General features: G+C 52.1%; 1 protein-coding gene across 1 annotated transcript in view; it reads right to left on the bottom strand.

Moving 5' to 3' along the window:
• Positions 1–487: 487 nt before the first annotated feature.
• Positions 488–15277, bottom strand: part of JPH2 (junctophilin 2) — a 30488-nt gene continuing 15698 nt past the window's right edge. Inside the window, exons 3-5 of the mRNA XM_086622919.1 lie at positions 6567–6685; positions 1637–2436; positions 488–568 (exon numbers count right to left, since the gene is read on the bottom strand). Of these exons, the coding sequence (XP_086479045.1) occupies positions 488–568; positions 1637–2436; positions 6567–6685 (1000 nt within the window). The remainder of the gene's footprint in view (positions 569–1636; positions 2437–6566; positions 6686–15277) is intronic.

Raw genomic sequence — 15277 nt, 5'->3', positions numbered from 1 at the left:
AGAAACATTGCAATGTACAAGTCACCTGGCAGCAGCGGCCACGGAACAGCAAATCAATAGCGTTTCTTGCAGAAAACAAATTTCAAATATAACATCACACATTCTTGCACTAGAAGTCTCACTCTATGAACCATGTCCATGTCCATCCAACTGGGAAGGCAAAACTATACCGTGGGATTGCATCCAATCACCACACTTTCATTTTTTTAACTTTAAGGAAATCATTTTACGAATAGACTCAAAAAATATTTACTGAAATTACTCCATAAATTTAGAACAGGCAAGGGGTAACTGAGAACCTCAACACTCAATGCAAGGCAATTGCATCTATTGAATAAATGTCCATGCATTTTCATCACCAGGGTACCCATCAGTGAATGATTTACATTGGCAGTAAAGCTAGTCAACCCTAAAACATTCACAGCAGCAATGTATACAAATTGAGGATAAAATCTCATTGCTCTTCTTACCTTGTCTGAGGGGCACATCATGTCAAAAAATGTACAAATAGGATGGCCAGACCAATGTTCAGTAAGATGACCATGCAGATCACAATTGTGTTAGGTCCCTGAAGGAAAAACCCAAAACAGAGTATTATTCACCACAGCTCCAGGCGAGGAGACAGATACAGCTTGATTCTACTATTCAAAATTACCAGTCACTCCCTCCCGACACATGTAAATCTGGCACTTAACAACCAGCCTGAATTTCAAACTAGCTGAATACCTGTCAATCCCTATTCCTATTTCTCCCTTGCAAACTCCTGCTAAAGAGGATAAATCAGGCTTCTTCTGAGGCTAAAGCAGATTAAAGGACAGCCTGACCACAAGCACACAAACTGCCCAGCCCATGTCAAGCTGCTCCTCCCAAATCCTTGTTCCACCCACATCGCCCACGTTTGTCAAGTTCCCATTTCTAAGATGAACAAACACAAGTGTATGAGATTGCTCTAATTTCAGACCAAAATATTTTGAAGCTGTGCTTTTCTAAAGTCGTGTCAGAACCGTTCACATCCAAAGGGCTGCAAGATGAGAAGCAGCGGGCTAATAAAATGTCGGGTTTTACAGGTGTATTTGCTCTCAGCAAAATTGCATTTCTGTATTTTAAACGTGGGAAATCAGCTGGTGATTCGATACCACAGTTCAGCTCATAAGATGCCCCTACTGCGAAAGAGTAAAAGCAACACGTGAAAAAGAAACGTCAGTCAGCTTTTCTTTCCCTGTCCTACATTTCCCCCTAACTTTCCAGATCCGTGTTGGCTGGTGAAGGGGTGGGAAAGGGAGAAAAGTGTAAAAAATTAATCAGAAAGTGCCTGTTTTCCTCAAATTTTGAAATAGGGATGTGTCTGAGAGCGCTATCGACCCTGGCGCAGAGAGGAAGTTAAAATAATGGGGTTATGAATGCCAGCTTGGGCAGCTGGGCTGGGAAGGCGGTGGTGGGAGAGGGGAAGACCAAGATCCTCCTCCAGCAGGTTTTGGGATCCTGAAAAGAGCCTCTGGACGCTGCTCGGGGCCCACTGCAGCCCCGAGGCCATGGGCTCTGCATCCCTCTGAGACCTTCCCGACCTCCTGGGGAAAATAAACAAACAAATAAGCAAAAAAAGCAAAGACGGTTCCAAGGGGTGCCGCCACATCACCTCTTCGCACTCCTCCGCCTCCTGCGCCGCCACCACCGCTGCCGGGGCCGGGCCCCGCTTGGCCCCCGCCGTGGGCTCCGTCCGCCCCGGCGCCCGGGCCTCAGTCTCCCTGCCGGCAGCGGGCTCGGCCCGGCCCGCGGCCCTGCGCTCGGGGCTGGGGCGCTGCTTCGGCTCCTTGGGCCGCGGCGGCTCCGCCTTGGCCTCCGCCCTGCCCGCCGGCTTCTCCTCCCGCTCCCGCTCCCGCGGCGGGGCGACGGCGTCCCCCCAGCGCTGGCGGTCCCCCCGGGGCTCGGGGGAGGGCGGCTCGGGCTCGGGGAGCGGCTCCTCCTCATAGTCCGCGGCGGGGGAGACCGGGGAGGTCCGGACGGCGTAGCTGTGGTAGCCCTTGACCAGCTCGACGTCGGGCTCGCGCGCCATCCTCTCCAGCGGCCCGATCTCCATCTGCTCGGCGGGGCGGCCCCTGCCCCGCCAGCCCGGCCGGCCCTCGCCCTCGCCCTCGGGGGGCGCGGGGCTCCCAGCGCCCGCCCGCCCGCTCGCCTCGGCCCCGCTGCCCGGCCGGAGCGCGCCGTCCTGCCGGGGGGCTGCCTTGGCCCGCTTGGCTTCGGGGGGGGTGGCGGCGGGGCTGGGGGCCGGGCTGGCGCGGCGGCGGGCCCCGTCCCGCTCGTGGAGCTGCGGGCTCTCGGGGGGCGTCGGGGGCGGCGGCGCGCCCTCGGGCCGAGGCGCCTCCTCCTCCATGTTAACGGTGTGCTCCGCGTTCTCCACGATCTCCTGCAGCAGCTTCCGCTTCTGGTACTCCGGGCCTGCGGAGAGAGGGGCTGGCGTGAGGAGCTGCCCCCGGGGCCAGCGGGACGGCAGCCGTGCCACCGGCCCCGATGGCTCTGGGGACAACCGCGAGAGGGTCGGGGCTGGATCCGCCGGGACTGCGAGAGGAGCTGCTCCCAAAGCATCCCAAACCAGAGCCTGTTTCCAGAAGGGACCTTCCCCCGGAGCAGCTGGAGGCTCTGAGCCCCGCCGGGTGCTGTCCGGCTAGGAAGAGCTGAAGGAGCAGGTGGGGAGCTCGAGATGAGCACAAAGAAACAGTGAAAATCTGCAGCCCGGCTTTTTGTGGTCACACAGATGGGTTATCTTGGGGCTAAAGAGGATCCAGCTCCCATCCAAGTTTGTGGTGGTTTATTTTAATGGCTGAGAAACTCGTCCATGTGGCTTCTTTGGTGTCTAATAGCATGGTAACTTGGCAAGTGACACAGAGGATATCCTGTCTCCTCGGGAAAGACAGGTATCCCCAAATGATCTACCTGTCATCCCTCATGATGGGAAATGCTTGTTTCTCACACACGGAGCAGGGCTGGCAGTCTCACAGCCCTCCTCTCTGCACTGAGCCCTGCAACACCAGCAAAATCATCTGGCACTGTCACACAAGGTGACTCAGGGCTTCAGCTTTCATTCTGGCCTCATCTCCCACGCTGACTTGTCAGCTCTTAGCAATGTTGCCCTCGCTTCAATTATTCACCTATCATTAAATCTTTACTTCTTGTTAACCCTGGGCCATGTCTGCAAAGCAAATCACAGCACAGCTGGGCTCTGGGGAAGTCAGCTAGAGCCTGACACCAAAGATGCCCATCGTGCTGGGTGGCTGGCTGAGCAAAATCCACCACTGACCAACTAGGAATATCTTTTGGAGTAACAACCCTGCACAGTGCTCTGTGTGCTGGGAGCTGCGCTGGGACAGGGGTCCCCGCACAGCACTGCGATGCTCATAGCAAGTGAGATCAACAAGAACATGCTCTGTATGGGCAGCACAAGGTCGCAAAGCACCTTGTTTGAAAGCAAAACACCCGCTTTTGCAAGTGGCTCTGGCCTCATTGTACCAAATCCAAGTGATGCTGAGGGGTGCATATGTGCAGGGCTTGCTCTGTGCTCCTGAACAGCACAGACCATGGAGCCGTGCTGTCCCCAGCTACCTCATGGTTCCTCCCCTCATCTTCTCCACCCCACAGACTAAGGCAGACTTGAACCTAGTTGGGAAATTGGGATTGGTGCTCCTTTCCCTCTAATAAATCAGTGGTGTGATTTGCACGCTGCTACTCCCGCCCACACAGGCAATGCCTCTGCTTGGAGTGGGTGGTGAGGGGAAAGAGGGCACTGATTTTAGCCACTCTGCCCTGCCTGCACGGTCCCGTCAATCAGCAGGTGACGCATTCAGGGCCATTTATTTCTGGCTGCAAGTGGATTATTTGGAAGCTATTTCAACAGTTGTTCAGACTCCTCAAAATAGGCTGCCTGCAGCTCCAGGCTCCTTGCTCTCTCCTGCTGCTTTCTTCTCCTCCTGCTTTCTTCTCCTCCTGAATAATTCACACCAGAAAAACCCAACTGCCTGGAAGGCACCGCACAGCCCCACTGCTCCTCATCTCCCCATCTTTGCCTCCCAGCACAACATTTCAGCAAGGGCTTTGGCTTACATCCCTCTTCTCTAAGCTATCAGGGTTGATACTTTAAATGAAACTTTATATGAAACTGAGGTGAGGCTTGCTGAGCAAGATTGCCCTGTGCCAAACTGAGGGACAGCAGGGGGAAACGCAGCTGCTGAACACTGCCAAGCTCTCCTGGCTGTGCAACTAGCAGCTCTGACTTCTAGCAAAATCCAAGGGGGGACTTATGTCTATTTGTTACTGGACAGTGCAATCATGCAAAAAGAGACATTTCCCCTTGCTGTGCACTTAGGGAATTTAGAGATTTAAAAGAATCATAGAAGAAAAACGTGCATCAACAGCTTACAAGGCCATTGAGAGAGGCCAGGACCCAAGCGAAGAAGCCCTATGTAAAAGAAGCGAAAGAATTCAGCACCCAAGGAGCCAGGAGGAGAGTACAGGCTGCTTCAGGTATTTTGCAGAGATCGTTTCAATTGTTTCATTCAATTACCATGGGTGGAAAAAATAATCCAGCTAGATGTCAAAAACCTCCCATCAGGAATTCCAGTTTCCTTTGCCTCTGAGCTATAAATACCACAGTGTGCAAAGGGTGAATGTGGAGCAGTGAATGGCAGCTGGAGGGGCTTATGTCAGGATCAAGTGAAGTTTAGCTATTGTTAAATGAAGTGCCACATGCTGGCTCAGCCCCGTGCCCGGGCATTGTGGTGTTTCCCCACTCAAAGCCAGTTCCGACGGGCCTCACTGGGCTGCAGGGAGGAATGGGCAGCCCTCCAGCACAGCATCGCCCCAGCGAGTAGGAGGAGGCAAGGTGGGAGTATAGGGAATTTAGGCAAATCTGTGTCCTGGTTTCAGCTGGGACAGAGTTAGTTCTTCTTTTAGCAGCTAGAAGAGCTCTGTGTTTTGGTTTTAGTCTGAGACTTGCTCTGAGGAGAACGCTGACAGCGCACTGATGTTGGTAGTTGGCACTGAAGTCTCAAGGACTTTTCAGCTGCCGTGTTCTTGCCAGTGTGCAGGAGCACAACAGGATAGGGGGGAGCATGGCCGGGACAGGGGGTCCAAGATTCTCCTTATGAGTTGTACTTAGACTGAAGATTGAGGGCCAAACTAGCCAATTAGTATTCCCTATCATGCAGCGTCATGCCCAGTATAAGAATGAGGGTCAGCCGGAAAGAAGAGCCTTTGCTCTTCTGGGACTCTCACTTTCGGACTCTCAGAGTGCTCTCTCTGTCTCGCTCTCTATTTTCGGGCCTCTCACTTGTCTGGGATTGTGGTATCGGGACTTATCTGTTTCGGGATCGTTATTTTGGTATGAGACGGGCCTTGGTCAAGGGGTGGTGAGCAACTACACAATACATCACTCATTTGTATATGTATTTATCACTGTACATATATGTATATATTCATATATTAGTAGCAGTAGTATTAAATTGTTCTAATCTCAACCCACGAGTCTCTCTTCCTTTTCTCCTTTAATTCCCTTCCTCAGCCCCAGGGGGTGGGGGAGGGCGAGTGAGCGGCTGTGTGGAGTTTAGTTGCCGGAGTGGCCTAAACCATGACAATCTGTCAGCATGACTCTCTCCAGCCAAGCACCGAGTGTGAGCCATTCCCCTTTCCCACTGCGTGCCCTATGCTGGGTGTAGTACTGGAGACCCGGAGGCACTGAAATGAAAGCAGAAGCAGGTGGCAGGTTTTGCTGAGCAGGAGTCAACCTTTGGCTCTTACTCCCAGTTTTGCTGTTGTGATGGTCCCTTGTGATCCTGCCTCAGCAGCCACAGGGGACTTGTTTCAGGTAACAAAGCCAGATAATAAGAAAGACAGGATAAAAACAAGTAGGCACTTCCAGGAAGAACATGTCTCTAGCTAACTAACTCAGTCTAGGGAAAGGTAATGGCATTTACAATGCTGCTTCTAATATTACACTTCCCATCTACTAATCCTCCGTGCTTGATCTCACAGAAGGAACCTCCCAAGTGTTTTTCCTGCCAAATAATCAGCAGTGATGCTACCAAATAAATAGGGAATCAGGGAAGTAGTATTTTGCATTAGCAACTTTTTAATAGGATATTACAGTCCCTAATTAGCTGAGTCTGATTGTACCCTGGTGCAGCGTGGGGTCCCACAGGATATGGGCTTGTGAGTCAACAGGCAAAGCTGTTCCAAGAAAAAGCTATGAGGGATATATCTACAGGAGCACTGCAAATAGACCCAAGCTCGCTGCCTGCCCTGCCTGGTGCTGGAAGGGCTTCAGCGTGTGGAGAAACACAAGGGCTGGTTGAGGGACTGTGGGTTTTTCTTCCAGGCTATGGTAACATATTCCGGCAGGTAAAACAGCAGTGTAAGGTCAGCAAACCACCTGGTGCAGAGGGCTGGCTGAACTTGTGCAAAAGAGGATTTAGGATAGACAGGAGGGCAACTTGAAGAGTTATAAAGCGGGTGAAGCATTTGAACAGATTCTCCAAAGAAATTGCAAAATTCGCCTTAGAAGATGCCTCTGGTCTTACCTGGTTGGTAGAAGTCTGGGGAGAGCTCCCTGGCCATCATCCTGGCTATGCCCGATTCATTGTTAGCTGCCTGAGCTGCCTGCTCAGATCCTTCAGCCTTGGCTTTGGCATGAGCTGTCCTGCGGAGAGAAGAGGGGACAACAGTGAGCGCCGTGCGAGCCGAGTCAGCCTAGCTCGAGCAGCCAGGAACAAAATCAAATCAGCACATCTGGTATAACACAGCACTCAGAGCCTGCCCACTCAACCCAAAAACCCCACACTTGAGGAGAAAAGACCAGATTTTCAAGAAGTAAGGGGCACAGATGCTCAAGGCAAAGGTGTGAAGGTTGCACTTAGCCACACAAGGGAACAGGGCAGGTGTGTTTGCAAACACGAGCATGCTCATGTGTTGCAGCGAGGCAGCAGGTGCTGCGAAACAGGCTTGCTGCCGTGCTGCGAAGCACTGAAAACCCAGCTCACAGGAATTCCTAAAGCATTGTTGCAGGCATCTTTGGAGCATGAAGGGACAATAACGCAATGGCTGAACACCGTATTGTCACCAGCCCTGAGCTGCTGCACCTCGCCAGCGGCAGCGTGCCCCTGCCCAGCGCATCGGACGTGTTTTACCCCAAATGTTTCTCCCATAGCTCTCCAGCAAACAGCACATCTCATCCAAGGGGCTCCTTCACTCGCCGCAGCCCAGGGAGCTGCTCTCACCGACACTAGGAGAGGCAGAGCTATTGCGTCCCTCACAGCTTGGCTTCCCGCGGCCTCTCCACTCCTTCCCAGCACATCTCCTCCTTGCTCTACAGGGCTGAGAGCTACCAGAGTTATTTCGCTGGCCGGCTGTCGTATTCCTTGCATGCCTCACGCTCAGGGCCCTGTGATCTTTACGCTAAAAGCAGGCTGGCTTTGCAGCCCAGCTGCTCGCAGTCTGGGAAGGAGCTGACTTCAAACAGCAAAATAGCACCTTAAAAATAAGGGAGGCCGAAGCACCATGTATTCAGCTGTTTTGTTCCACTCGGGGCTTACAGAGACCTGCTTTCCCCATGCTCTCACTATCCTGTTTGCCGAGGGTCCCCATATCTCTATTGCTGCATGTAATAAAGCATACACTGGCTGCACATGCAAAACCCCATATTTTTGTGCGGACAGTTAGATAAGCAGCCAGCAGCCCCAAAACACCAATTCACCACAAATTACAACCTCTAATGTGGTCTCATGGTGTCTGATGAGCTGTTTAAATGGCACCCAGACACCCTTATCAGACTCAGGTTGGTACCTGGTCATGTTTTAGGACAAAAAATGAGGAAAGACGCAGTTATCATCCCTGCAGGGAAAATGCTCCAGAGGAATTTTTGAACCATCGGTCATGAAATTAGGACTAATTCTTTCCCATTAAACTGAGATGCTGTCTGCAGACAAGACTAGCTTTAGTCTGAATACTCAACAGGTGCAACAAAAAAGTGATAGAAATGCTGTTCTGAGACCCTTAGAAGGTAGGAGATACACACATACACATACATACAAACACACACCCACCATTTTGAGTAGCTGCAGGGAAAGGACTATATGCAGGGCATTAATCCCAACTGATACAGGCAACAGTGTGACTTGATGGGGAGCCGAAAATGCTGTTCAGGGCCCTGCGATAGAGAAGAGGGTGTGGAATTGCTGTGGCTCAGCCTGTCTCTCCCTGGGATGACATCCCGCTCCGCCAGAGCCATGATTCACCTCCCTGCCCACACTCACACGTTATCTCCCCGCTTTCTCTGTAGGCTCAGCTGCCTGGGATTGCTGTCATTCCTGGTCTTTTTATCCAAAATTATTACAGCTCCTGAAAAACCCAGAGACAAGACATGATGAGGCAGAAAACAGCAATTTTAAGCCTCTGCTCAGAAGCAGGTCTGAGGCAGCTCTGAACAGAGAAAGCACATCCTTTTTTGGTAGCATATAATCAGTGTGATTAATTCCACTATAATCTGGCAGGGGCCAAGGGGGATGTTTCTGTGCTCTCCATGTCTGGGGGATCAGAGCAGCCTGGGCGTGCTGTGCGTGGGGCACACAGCCTGCCTGGCACCGGCCCCAGGAAGAAGCTTGCAAAGTGAGCATTCAGCTTTTCCCCCCGGCAGGACGTGCTTCAACCTCTGGCTTTGTCCTGTGGCTCTTGGAGGATGGGATTCACCATACAGAGATAAAATCCTCCCTTTCAGCCACTCGCAGGCAGCTCCCAGCAAGCAAATGGATGCTTTCCTAAAGGTGACTTCCAAAAAAGTAGTCTGGAAGTGGAATGGATGCGAGGTCTGCTCCCTCTGCTAGTAGGGACATAGCCAGACTCATGCTGATGTGTTATCAAATGGGTGCAGGCGGCTCCCACAAGCTCAGCTCTCCCCTAGCAACTGGGGACAATGCAAGGGAACAGCTCAGGGTGTCAGAGGTGACAAGGCAGCTCCCAGTTACACTCATGACCTGATGGAGAATTCCTTTCCTCCAGAAAAGCTGCTGGCTGCTGCATGGGGCTTGAGTACTGCAATTCCCGTGGGCAAAGAGGCGGCAAGGCCAGGAAGACCCCAACCTGGGTTGCAGAGGCTGCAGCGAGGATGCTGCGGGTGCTGAGGAGCTGAGCCAGCTGCCCTGAGCCATCTCTGTGGGCCACCATGGCTCCAAGGCTAGCAGGGCTCTGCAACGAGCCCTCCTGGCACAGATGGGCATGAGGTCACGGAGGCCATGGGGCAGCTCCCAAGCTCCACGCACAGAGCTATGACAGCTCACCGGGCGGCACGACTTTGGGATCCCCCGCTGCCCTGGGAGTATGAGCTGCACGGTGGCTTCGCCCGGCTCCCTCACTCAGTAGGACATGCCCAACCTCTGCTCCTGTTCCCTTGCTTGCAAAGTCATCCAGAAGTGCTTCGTCTGGGGGGACTGAGATCAACGCAGCTGCAATTCTGGCACCTCCAGCACATCACGTGTTGGCCCTGCCAGTGTCCCAGGGAAGCCGTAGCACAAGGCAGAGCACAGCTCTCCCCTGGCCAGCAGCCTGGCTCTGGGCAGGGACTCTGATGCCCTGCACTGGGTCTCACCATTGCTGAGATCACATGTGATGAACATCTGGCTCACAGAGACACAGTGTAGTGTTTTAAGTACGTCTTCTGTAGCTCTCCTGGTTGTGCCGTGCATCCCCGGGGCACGAAGGGAAGGCACTGCCACTTGCAGCCCTCCAAAAAGCTGCACTGATGGCTTAGTAACACTGTGACAAGGCACAGCCTGGAAGAAAGGGCTCAGCCACAACAATAACATCTAACTTGCCCAGAGTATATCTGAATTATTTATTCGCAAGGCTGGCAGTGCCTGGGAGCTGAATGCAGAGAGAAACTTGGCCCTGGCCACAAAGCAGGAGACAAATACCAGCCACCCTGGGAGAGCTCAGCACATGCAACTGGCAGCACAAAAGCCTCTCCCAGCCCATGGGCCAGGATCTGCTGGATGCAGCAGTCAAAAAAAAAAAGGCTTAGGAGGTTTGAGGGAGGAAGAAAGGTGATCTTTGAACCTTAGACATGAAATATATGAGAAGGAAAACTTCTTCCAAGGAAAAGATCTGCTCAAAAAACAGAATCAGCTTTTGCAAAAAGGAAAATTCTGGCCTTTTATTATATGCGTATAAATTTGATACTTTTCAGGCAGCACTTGAATCAGGGCCACACTTATTTATTTATTGCTGGTTGTGCTGTCAGCTTCCAGCCCCTTTGCAGAAAGCAGCCTGTGCAAAAACCAGCAGAGGAGAAAGTCTGGAGATGGAGGAGGTCAGGATAAAACTGCATCAGAGGCCCATGGATTTTATAGCACCCAGCAGCAAAATTCAAAAGACCCTTTTCAAAGCAGTGCTGGAAAACAAACCATGAACATCAAATGTGTCCAACCAGGGGCAATAAACACAAAGAGGGGCCTTTACAAACCAACGCCAGCACTGCCCATCGCCAGCAAGGCAGTACCACCCTGCGGTGAGCACTTGCCAGCTTCACTCTGAGCCATCTCTCCCAGCAGTGCCATTAAAAATAGCTCTGGTGAATCCTTTGCAAGGAGGAGCAGCAGCCCCATGCCGAGCCCAGGGGAGGTATGTGGGCAATGCCTGCAGCCCCCGGCGCAGCCCCGCTGCTGCTGCCGCCTGGCAGCACCGGTTGGGTCACGGCGGCTGCTCCAGGGCTGCCCCGGGCAGGGAGGCTTCGCACCCCGGCTGGATGGGTGGGAGGAGGAGGGTTAAATGCATCTGCTGTTTTATTTGCTGCTCTGGCAGGGTTCTAATGCTCTAATTGTTTTTGTACCAGTGCAGGACAGAGCACCACTCCTGTCCTTCCTGGCTGTCTCCCAGAAACATTGCCCCAATCATTCCTCTGACTGCTACTAAAATCCCCTGTGGATACACGAGCCACAGCTGAGCACCGTGCTAACAGGTGAGACCCAAAGCCAAGCCAGCATGCCGGTATCTTTGGACAGTTTATGTGGTTTTGCACATCCACATTGGATTAGACTGTAAATGAGATTGGAATTAGCAGAGAATACCGCAAATACCAGACAGGGCTGGGGCGCCTGCAGGTGCGGCGATGACCTTGTGGCTAGAAATAGGGGAAGAGCTCAGCTCTCTGCCCAAGCTACTGCACGTTTGCTTATTAAGGGAAAGACAGACTCATCCAGCACCGTCCTTCCTTCTCCAGGGTCTCTCTTATCCTACTGATTCAGTAAACCCTGAGGAAAGACCAACTGAACACCTTTTTCTTGCCATTCTCAATTTAATAAGCTGAAAAAAGGTCATTAAGCCAATGAAATTAATCAGTCAGCTCTAGGAAGGAAGTCTCCTGCTAAACTTTCCTCTCCTGGAAACTGGCTTTTCAACCCCCAGCCAAATTCCTACTCCAGGATCTAGCAGGAATCATTTTGTCCTTCTGAAGAAACTTAAGATAACAGTTTGTCTTGGCAGGAATGTTTGCAGCACTCAGATACAGCAAAAGTAGCAGAAGTGCTTTTGCTGATGGCAACGTGGTTCCTTCTGTGTTCACATCACAAAGGGCAAGGGCACACAGACTTGACCAACACAGACCTGTGCTGGGGGTTGGACTAGACGACCTTTAAAGGTCCCTTCCAACTCAAGTCATTCTATAATTCTATGACTTAAGCAGTACAGACACTTTCCAGCTTTCTGTTTTCCACACCGTCTTTGGACTTGTGACACCTCTATAGTTGGAGCATCCTTTTCTCCTTGCTTAGTCCCAACCCATCTCCTTTGTGCTTCTCCCTCTGCCTCCATGCACATGCAGATACCAGCAAAGCTCTGCTACCTTCAGTTGCCTGTAACCAGCCCATGGGACTGAACATCCCTTTTCAGTTCATCACTCGTGCCACTCGTCCTGCACACATTCAAACCCATCTGTGTGTCCCATTCCATGAGTATCCTGCCCTGAGAGCCAGGTATACCTTTTACCCTCCTTTTGCTCTTTTTGCTCCACCACTTGTGTGCACATTCCCACTCAGTTTAGACTCTGACACCCGTGGGGTGCATGAGTCTTTGCTGGTTTATATTATGGACTCTGCACCTGCAAGGCGTGATCTAAATTGTGAATTACGCAGAAATCAACACAAACTGCCTCCTAAAGGAAACATCTCCATACTACTGTAAAAGAAATCCCAAAAGAGATGCCATCCTGACCTTGCAGAGCAGCTCTGCCCTCCAGTCTCCCTTCCCCAGGCTTTTCACTCATGGTACCAGCACTTACACAGAAGTGGTGGCACTATGCACATGCTCAGGCTACTCAGCTGGGTAAATCAAACCTTTTCTCCTTCATTGCACAGAAAGGACATGAACAGGCCATTCAGCCAGGAGTAAAGCATCCTTTTCTGTGCAGTGCTTCAGGAGCACAGGCCTGGCAGAGCTCCCTGCCACCTAACGAGCTCAGCAAGCATTAGCCTTTATGATTACTTTGTGAATTTTTAAAATACCGAAATGTTATCCTCAGCTCTAAATAGCTCAGAGCCACTTGCATCTTTCACCAAGGGATACTTCCCCTTGGAACAGTTAAAGTGATATTAAGCTTACAGCAGACAGATCTGCAGCTGTCTTCAATAAGACGACAACCTACGCACCCCAGCCCTGCGTACGGGAGATTTGCTCAATTAATCTCCACCGCCCTGACTGCCCCGTGAACGGAGCGGGGCCAGGTGGGCAGCTAGCCCGCAGGGCTTGGCCATGCCAGCCCGCACGGGAGCCCATGGGCTGTGATGAGCCAGCAGGTCCGGCACAGTCCACAGCTGCTCTCTGTTGCCCCTGAAGCCCTCGGATTCCAGGCAGCAGCTGCCCAGAGCCGGCTCTAAATGGAGCAGTGCAAGCCAGGGCCTGCTGGCTCAAAGGGCTGCTAGCCACTGGTATGGCAGCATGGCCCCAGGGCCACTGCACTGGCCTCAGGCAGGCAGGACAGACAGCTCCTTGCCCTGCCAGAGCCCGTCCTGCTGCCACAGCCAGGCTGGGAGCAGCTCATGAGAGCATTCACAGAGACATCTTTGGGGAAAAAAAAGGAGGGATTTGCAGCTGTCCTCTGGACTCCCTCCTCCTCCTCACCCTGTTTTTCAGGTCCACTCTCCTCTGTGCTGCCCCGAGTGCAGATCAAGCGGAGTCTCCCAGAGCAGCACAGCCTTGGCACTATGCACAAACACCATCAATTCATTCCAGCACCCGCCACACCGTTACCAAAGGGGCTCAGCTATTGCTCTGGGGACCCTTATTTAATTGAGCTACCATGGAGAGATCAAAGCAGCTGGGTTATGCCATCAACACGGGCACCAAATTTTCTTTACAGCACATGCATAATCAGGGTCTTCCAGCCTTTCGTCCCCCGTGTGCTCCTGCCTCCCTGCCTGCACCTGCACTGAGCGGGCAGGGGCTGCTCCCTGCCCTGCCCGTGGGAATAGATTCCCACTTCCAAGAAAACAGCAGGGCTGCAGCAGTCGTTTGTTTTGAGGGAGCCTAGCCTGACCTAGGCGCTCTTGTCTAGCCCCAAGCTCTGCCAAACAGACAGCATTCACCATCCGAGTGTCTTTTACCTGATTGCCAGCCCTGCCAGCACTAAAATGGGTCAGAAAGTACGTGTTTTCTCTCTAAGATAGTTGTTTTTTTTCACGAAAAGTGTTAGCAACTTCTAACTCAAATGTTTTTCAGGTTTCAGCAATCCCAAAAGAGTGAGGAACTGCAGTATTTGTTTTGTGATTATTTTTTTTCCCAGTCAAGAAAGGAAAGCAGGATTTTTTTTTTTTTGAGAAAATGAAAGCAGGCAGATTTCTTAAAATATTGCATTTGGTCAGTAGCCCAATTATTCATCAAAATTTAAGGCAGAAGCATTTTTCTCCTGGCCCCATTCTCTAGTTGACATTCACAGATCTGACGTCCAGGAGAAACAAGAGAGGGAGCAGGGAGCTGCGAGGGTGCCAGCCCACCGCCCGCCTGCAGCACCCAAGTCTGCACCACGGCTGCTGAGGGCACCCAGCTGGGTGGGACACCAGGTCCCTCCCAGCACTCGCTGAAGGCTCAGCAAGCCTCGCAGGAAAAAAAACGACAAAAAACTTGGACTCAGAAAACCAATGGACTCTGGCTCGGCACCAGGATAAACTGAAAAAAATGCACCTTCTCCAAGAGGAGGGAGGGTTTCTGTATCTCAGGCTTTATATTTAAATTGGACATTTTACTTAAATATTTTTAGTTTTCAAGATAAGCCTATTTCACATTCCACTGAAATGATGATAACCTCTGAGCAAAGCCTGATTGAATCAGATGATTTTAAAGCCCAGCTCCCTGCCGGCTGATTTCAAGCATCTGGATGGGAGTCAAACCCTTCCTGCTCCATGCGGCAGCAGATCAATTGAACAAGAAGCTTCCATTTTCCACAGTCATTTCGCACACTAAAGTCACGCTTCATTTTTCCCTTTCTGTGTTTGTAAGCTGTTAAGATAAGGATTTCCCTCAAGGCCAGACTGAACAGCCCATTAATTCCTCTTTCCCTGCCTGCCCAGCTATCTGAGCTGTATCCATCACCAGGACTGACGTCCTGCCATCCCAGCTCAGCTCCTCTTGAGGGATCTGTGCAAGCCACAGCCCCGCTTACTTCAACCCCAAAGACCCAGAAACCCCTGGAGAAAGCAGTCTGCTGCCCAACAGATGCTTTTTTCTTGGAGCTACTGAAAGTGCATGCTCCCTCTTACCCTAATAGGGCATGAAAGTGCCTAAGGAAATTCATGTGAGGCGGGTGGAAAACAGATAAAGCTGAGCGCACCCTCCTCTGGAGTCGAAATGCATCTCAGCGTAACAAGCACGGTGGGCCAAAAATGTGTCAGCACTGGAGCCGCAGCCAGCCTGGGCTGGAGATGAGGTTGTTCCGGGAAAGGGCTGAAAGCAAGCGGTGAAGGCATCATGCCATCACTCGTTTCACAGCACCAAAGCCCTCCAGCCCGCAAAGCCCCGCACACGGCGGAGACACATCGTGGTGTCCCGCAGCTAGGGCAGGTGTCCGATCCTGGCACTGGACCCCAACCCTGGGGCTCGCTGGCCACATGGGAGCAGGAATGGAGTGGGGCTCACCCAAACCCTGCTCCTGTCCAGCTCCAGTGGCCAGGACAGCAAGGGTGAGCTAGAAGGAGGAGTGAGGTCAAGGGCTTTTTGGGGTGGGATGAGGGTCAGGCAGCAGTTCAAAACAGGC

This window comes from Tauraco erythrolophus, chromosome 18 (genome assembly GCF_009769465.1).
Source record: "Tauraco erythrolophus isolate bTauEry1 chromosome 18, bTauEry1.pri, whole genome shotgun sequence".
Taxonomy (NCBI): Eukaryota; Metazoa; Chordata; class Aves; order Musophagiformes; family Musophagidae; genus Tauraco; species Tauraco erythrolophus.
The sequence above is the reverse complement of the archived record's forward strand: the minus strand, read 5'-3'. Positions and strand labels throughout refer to the sequence as shown.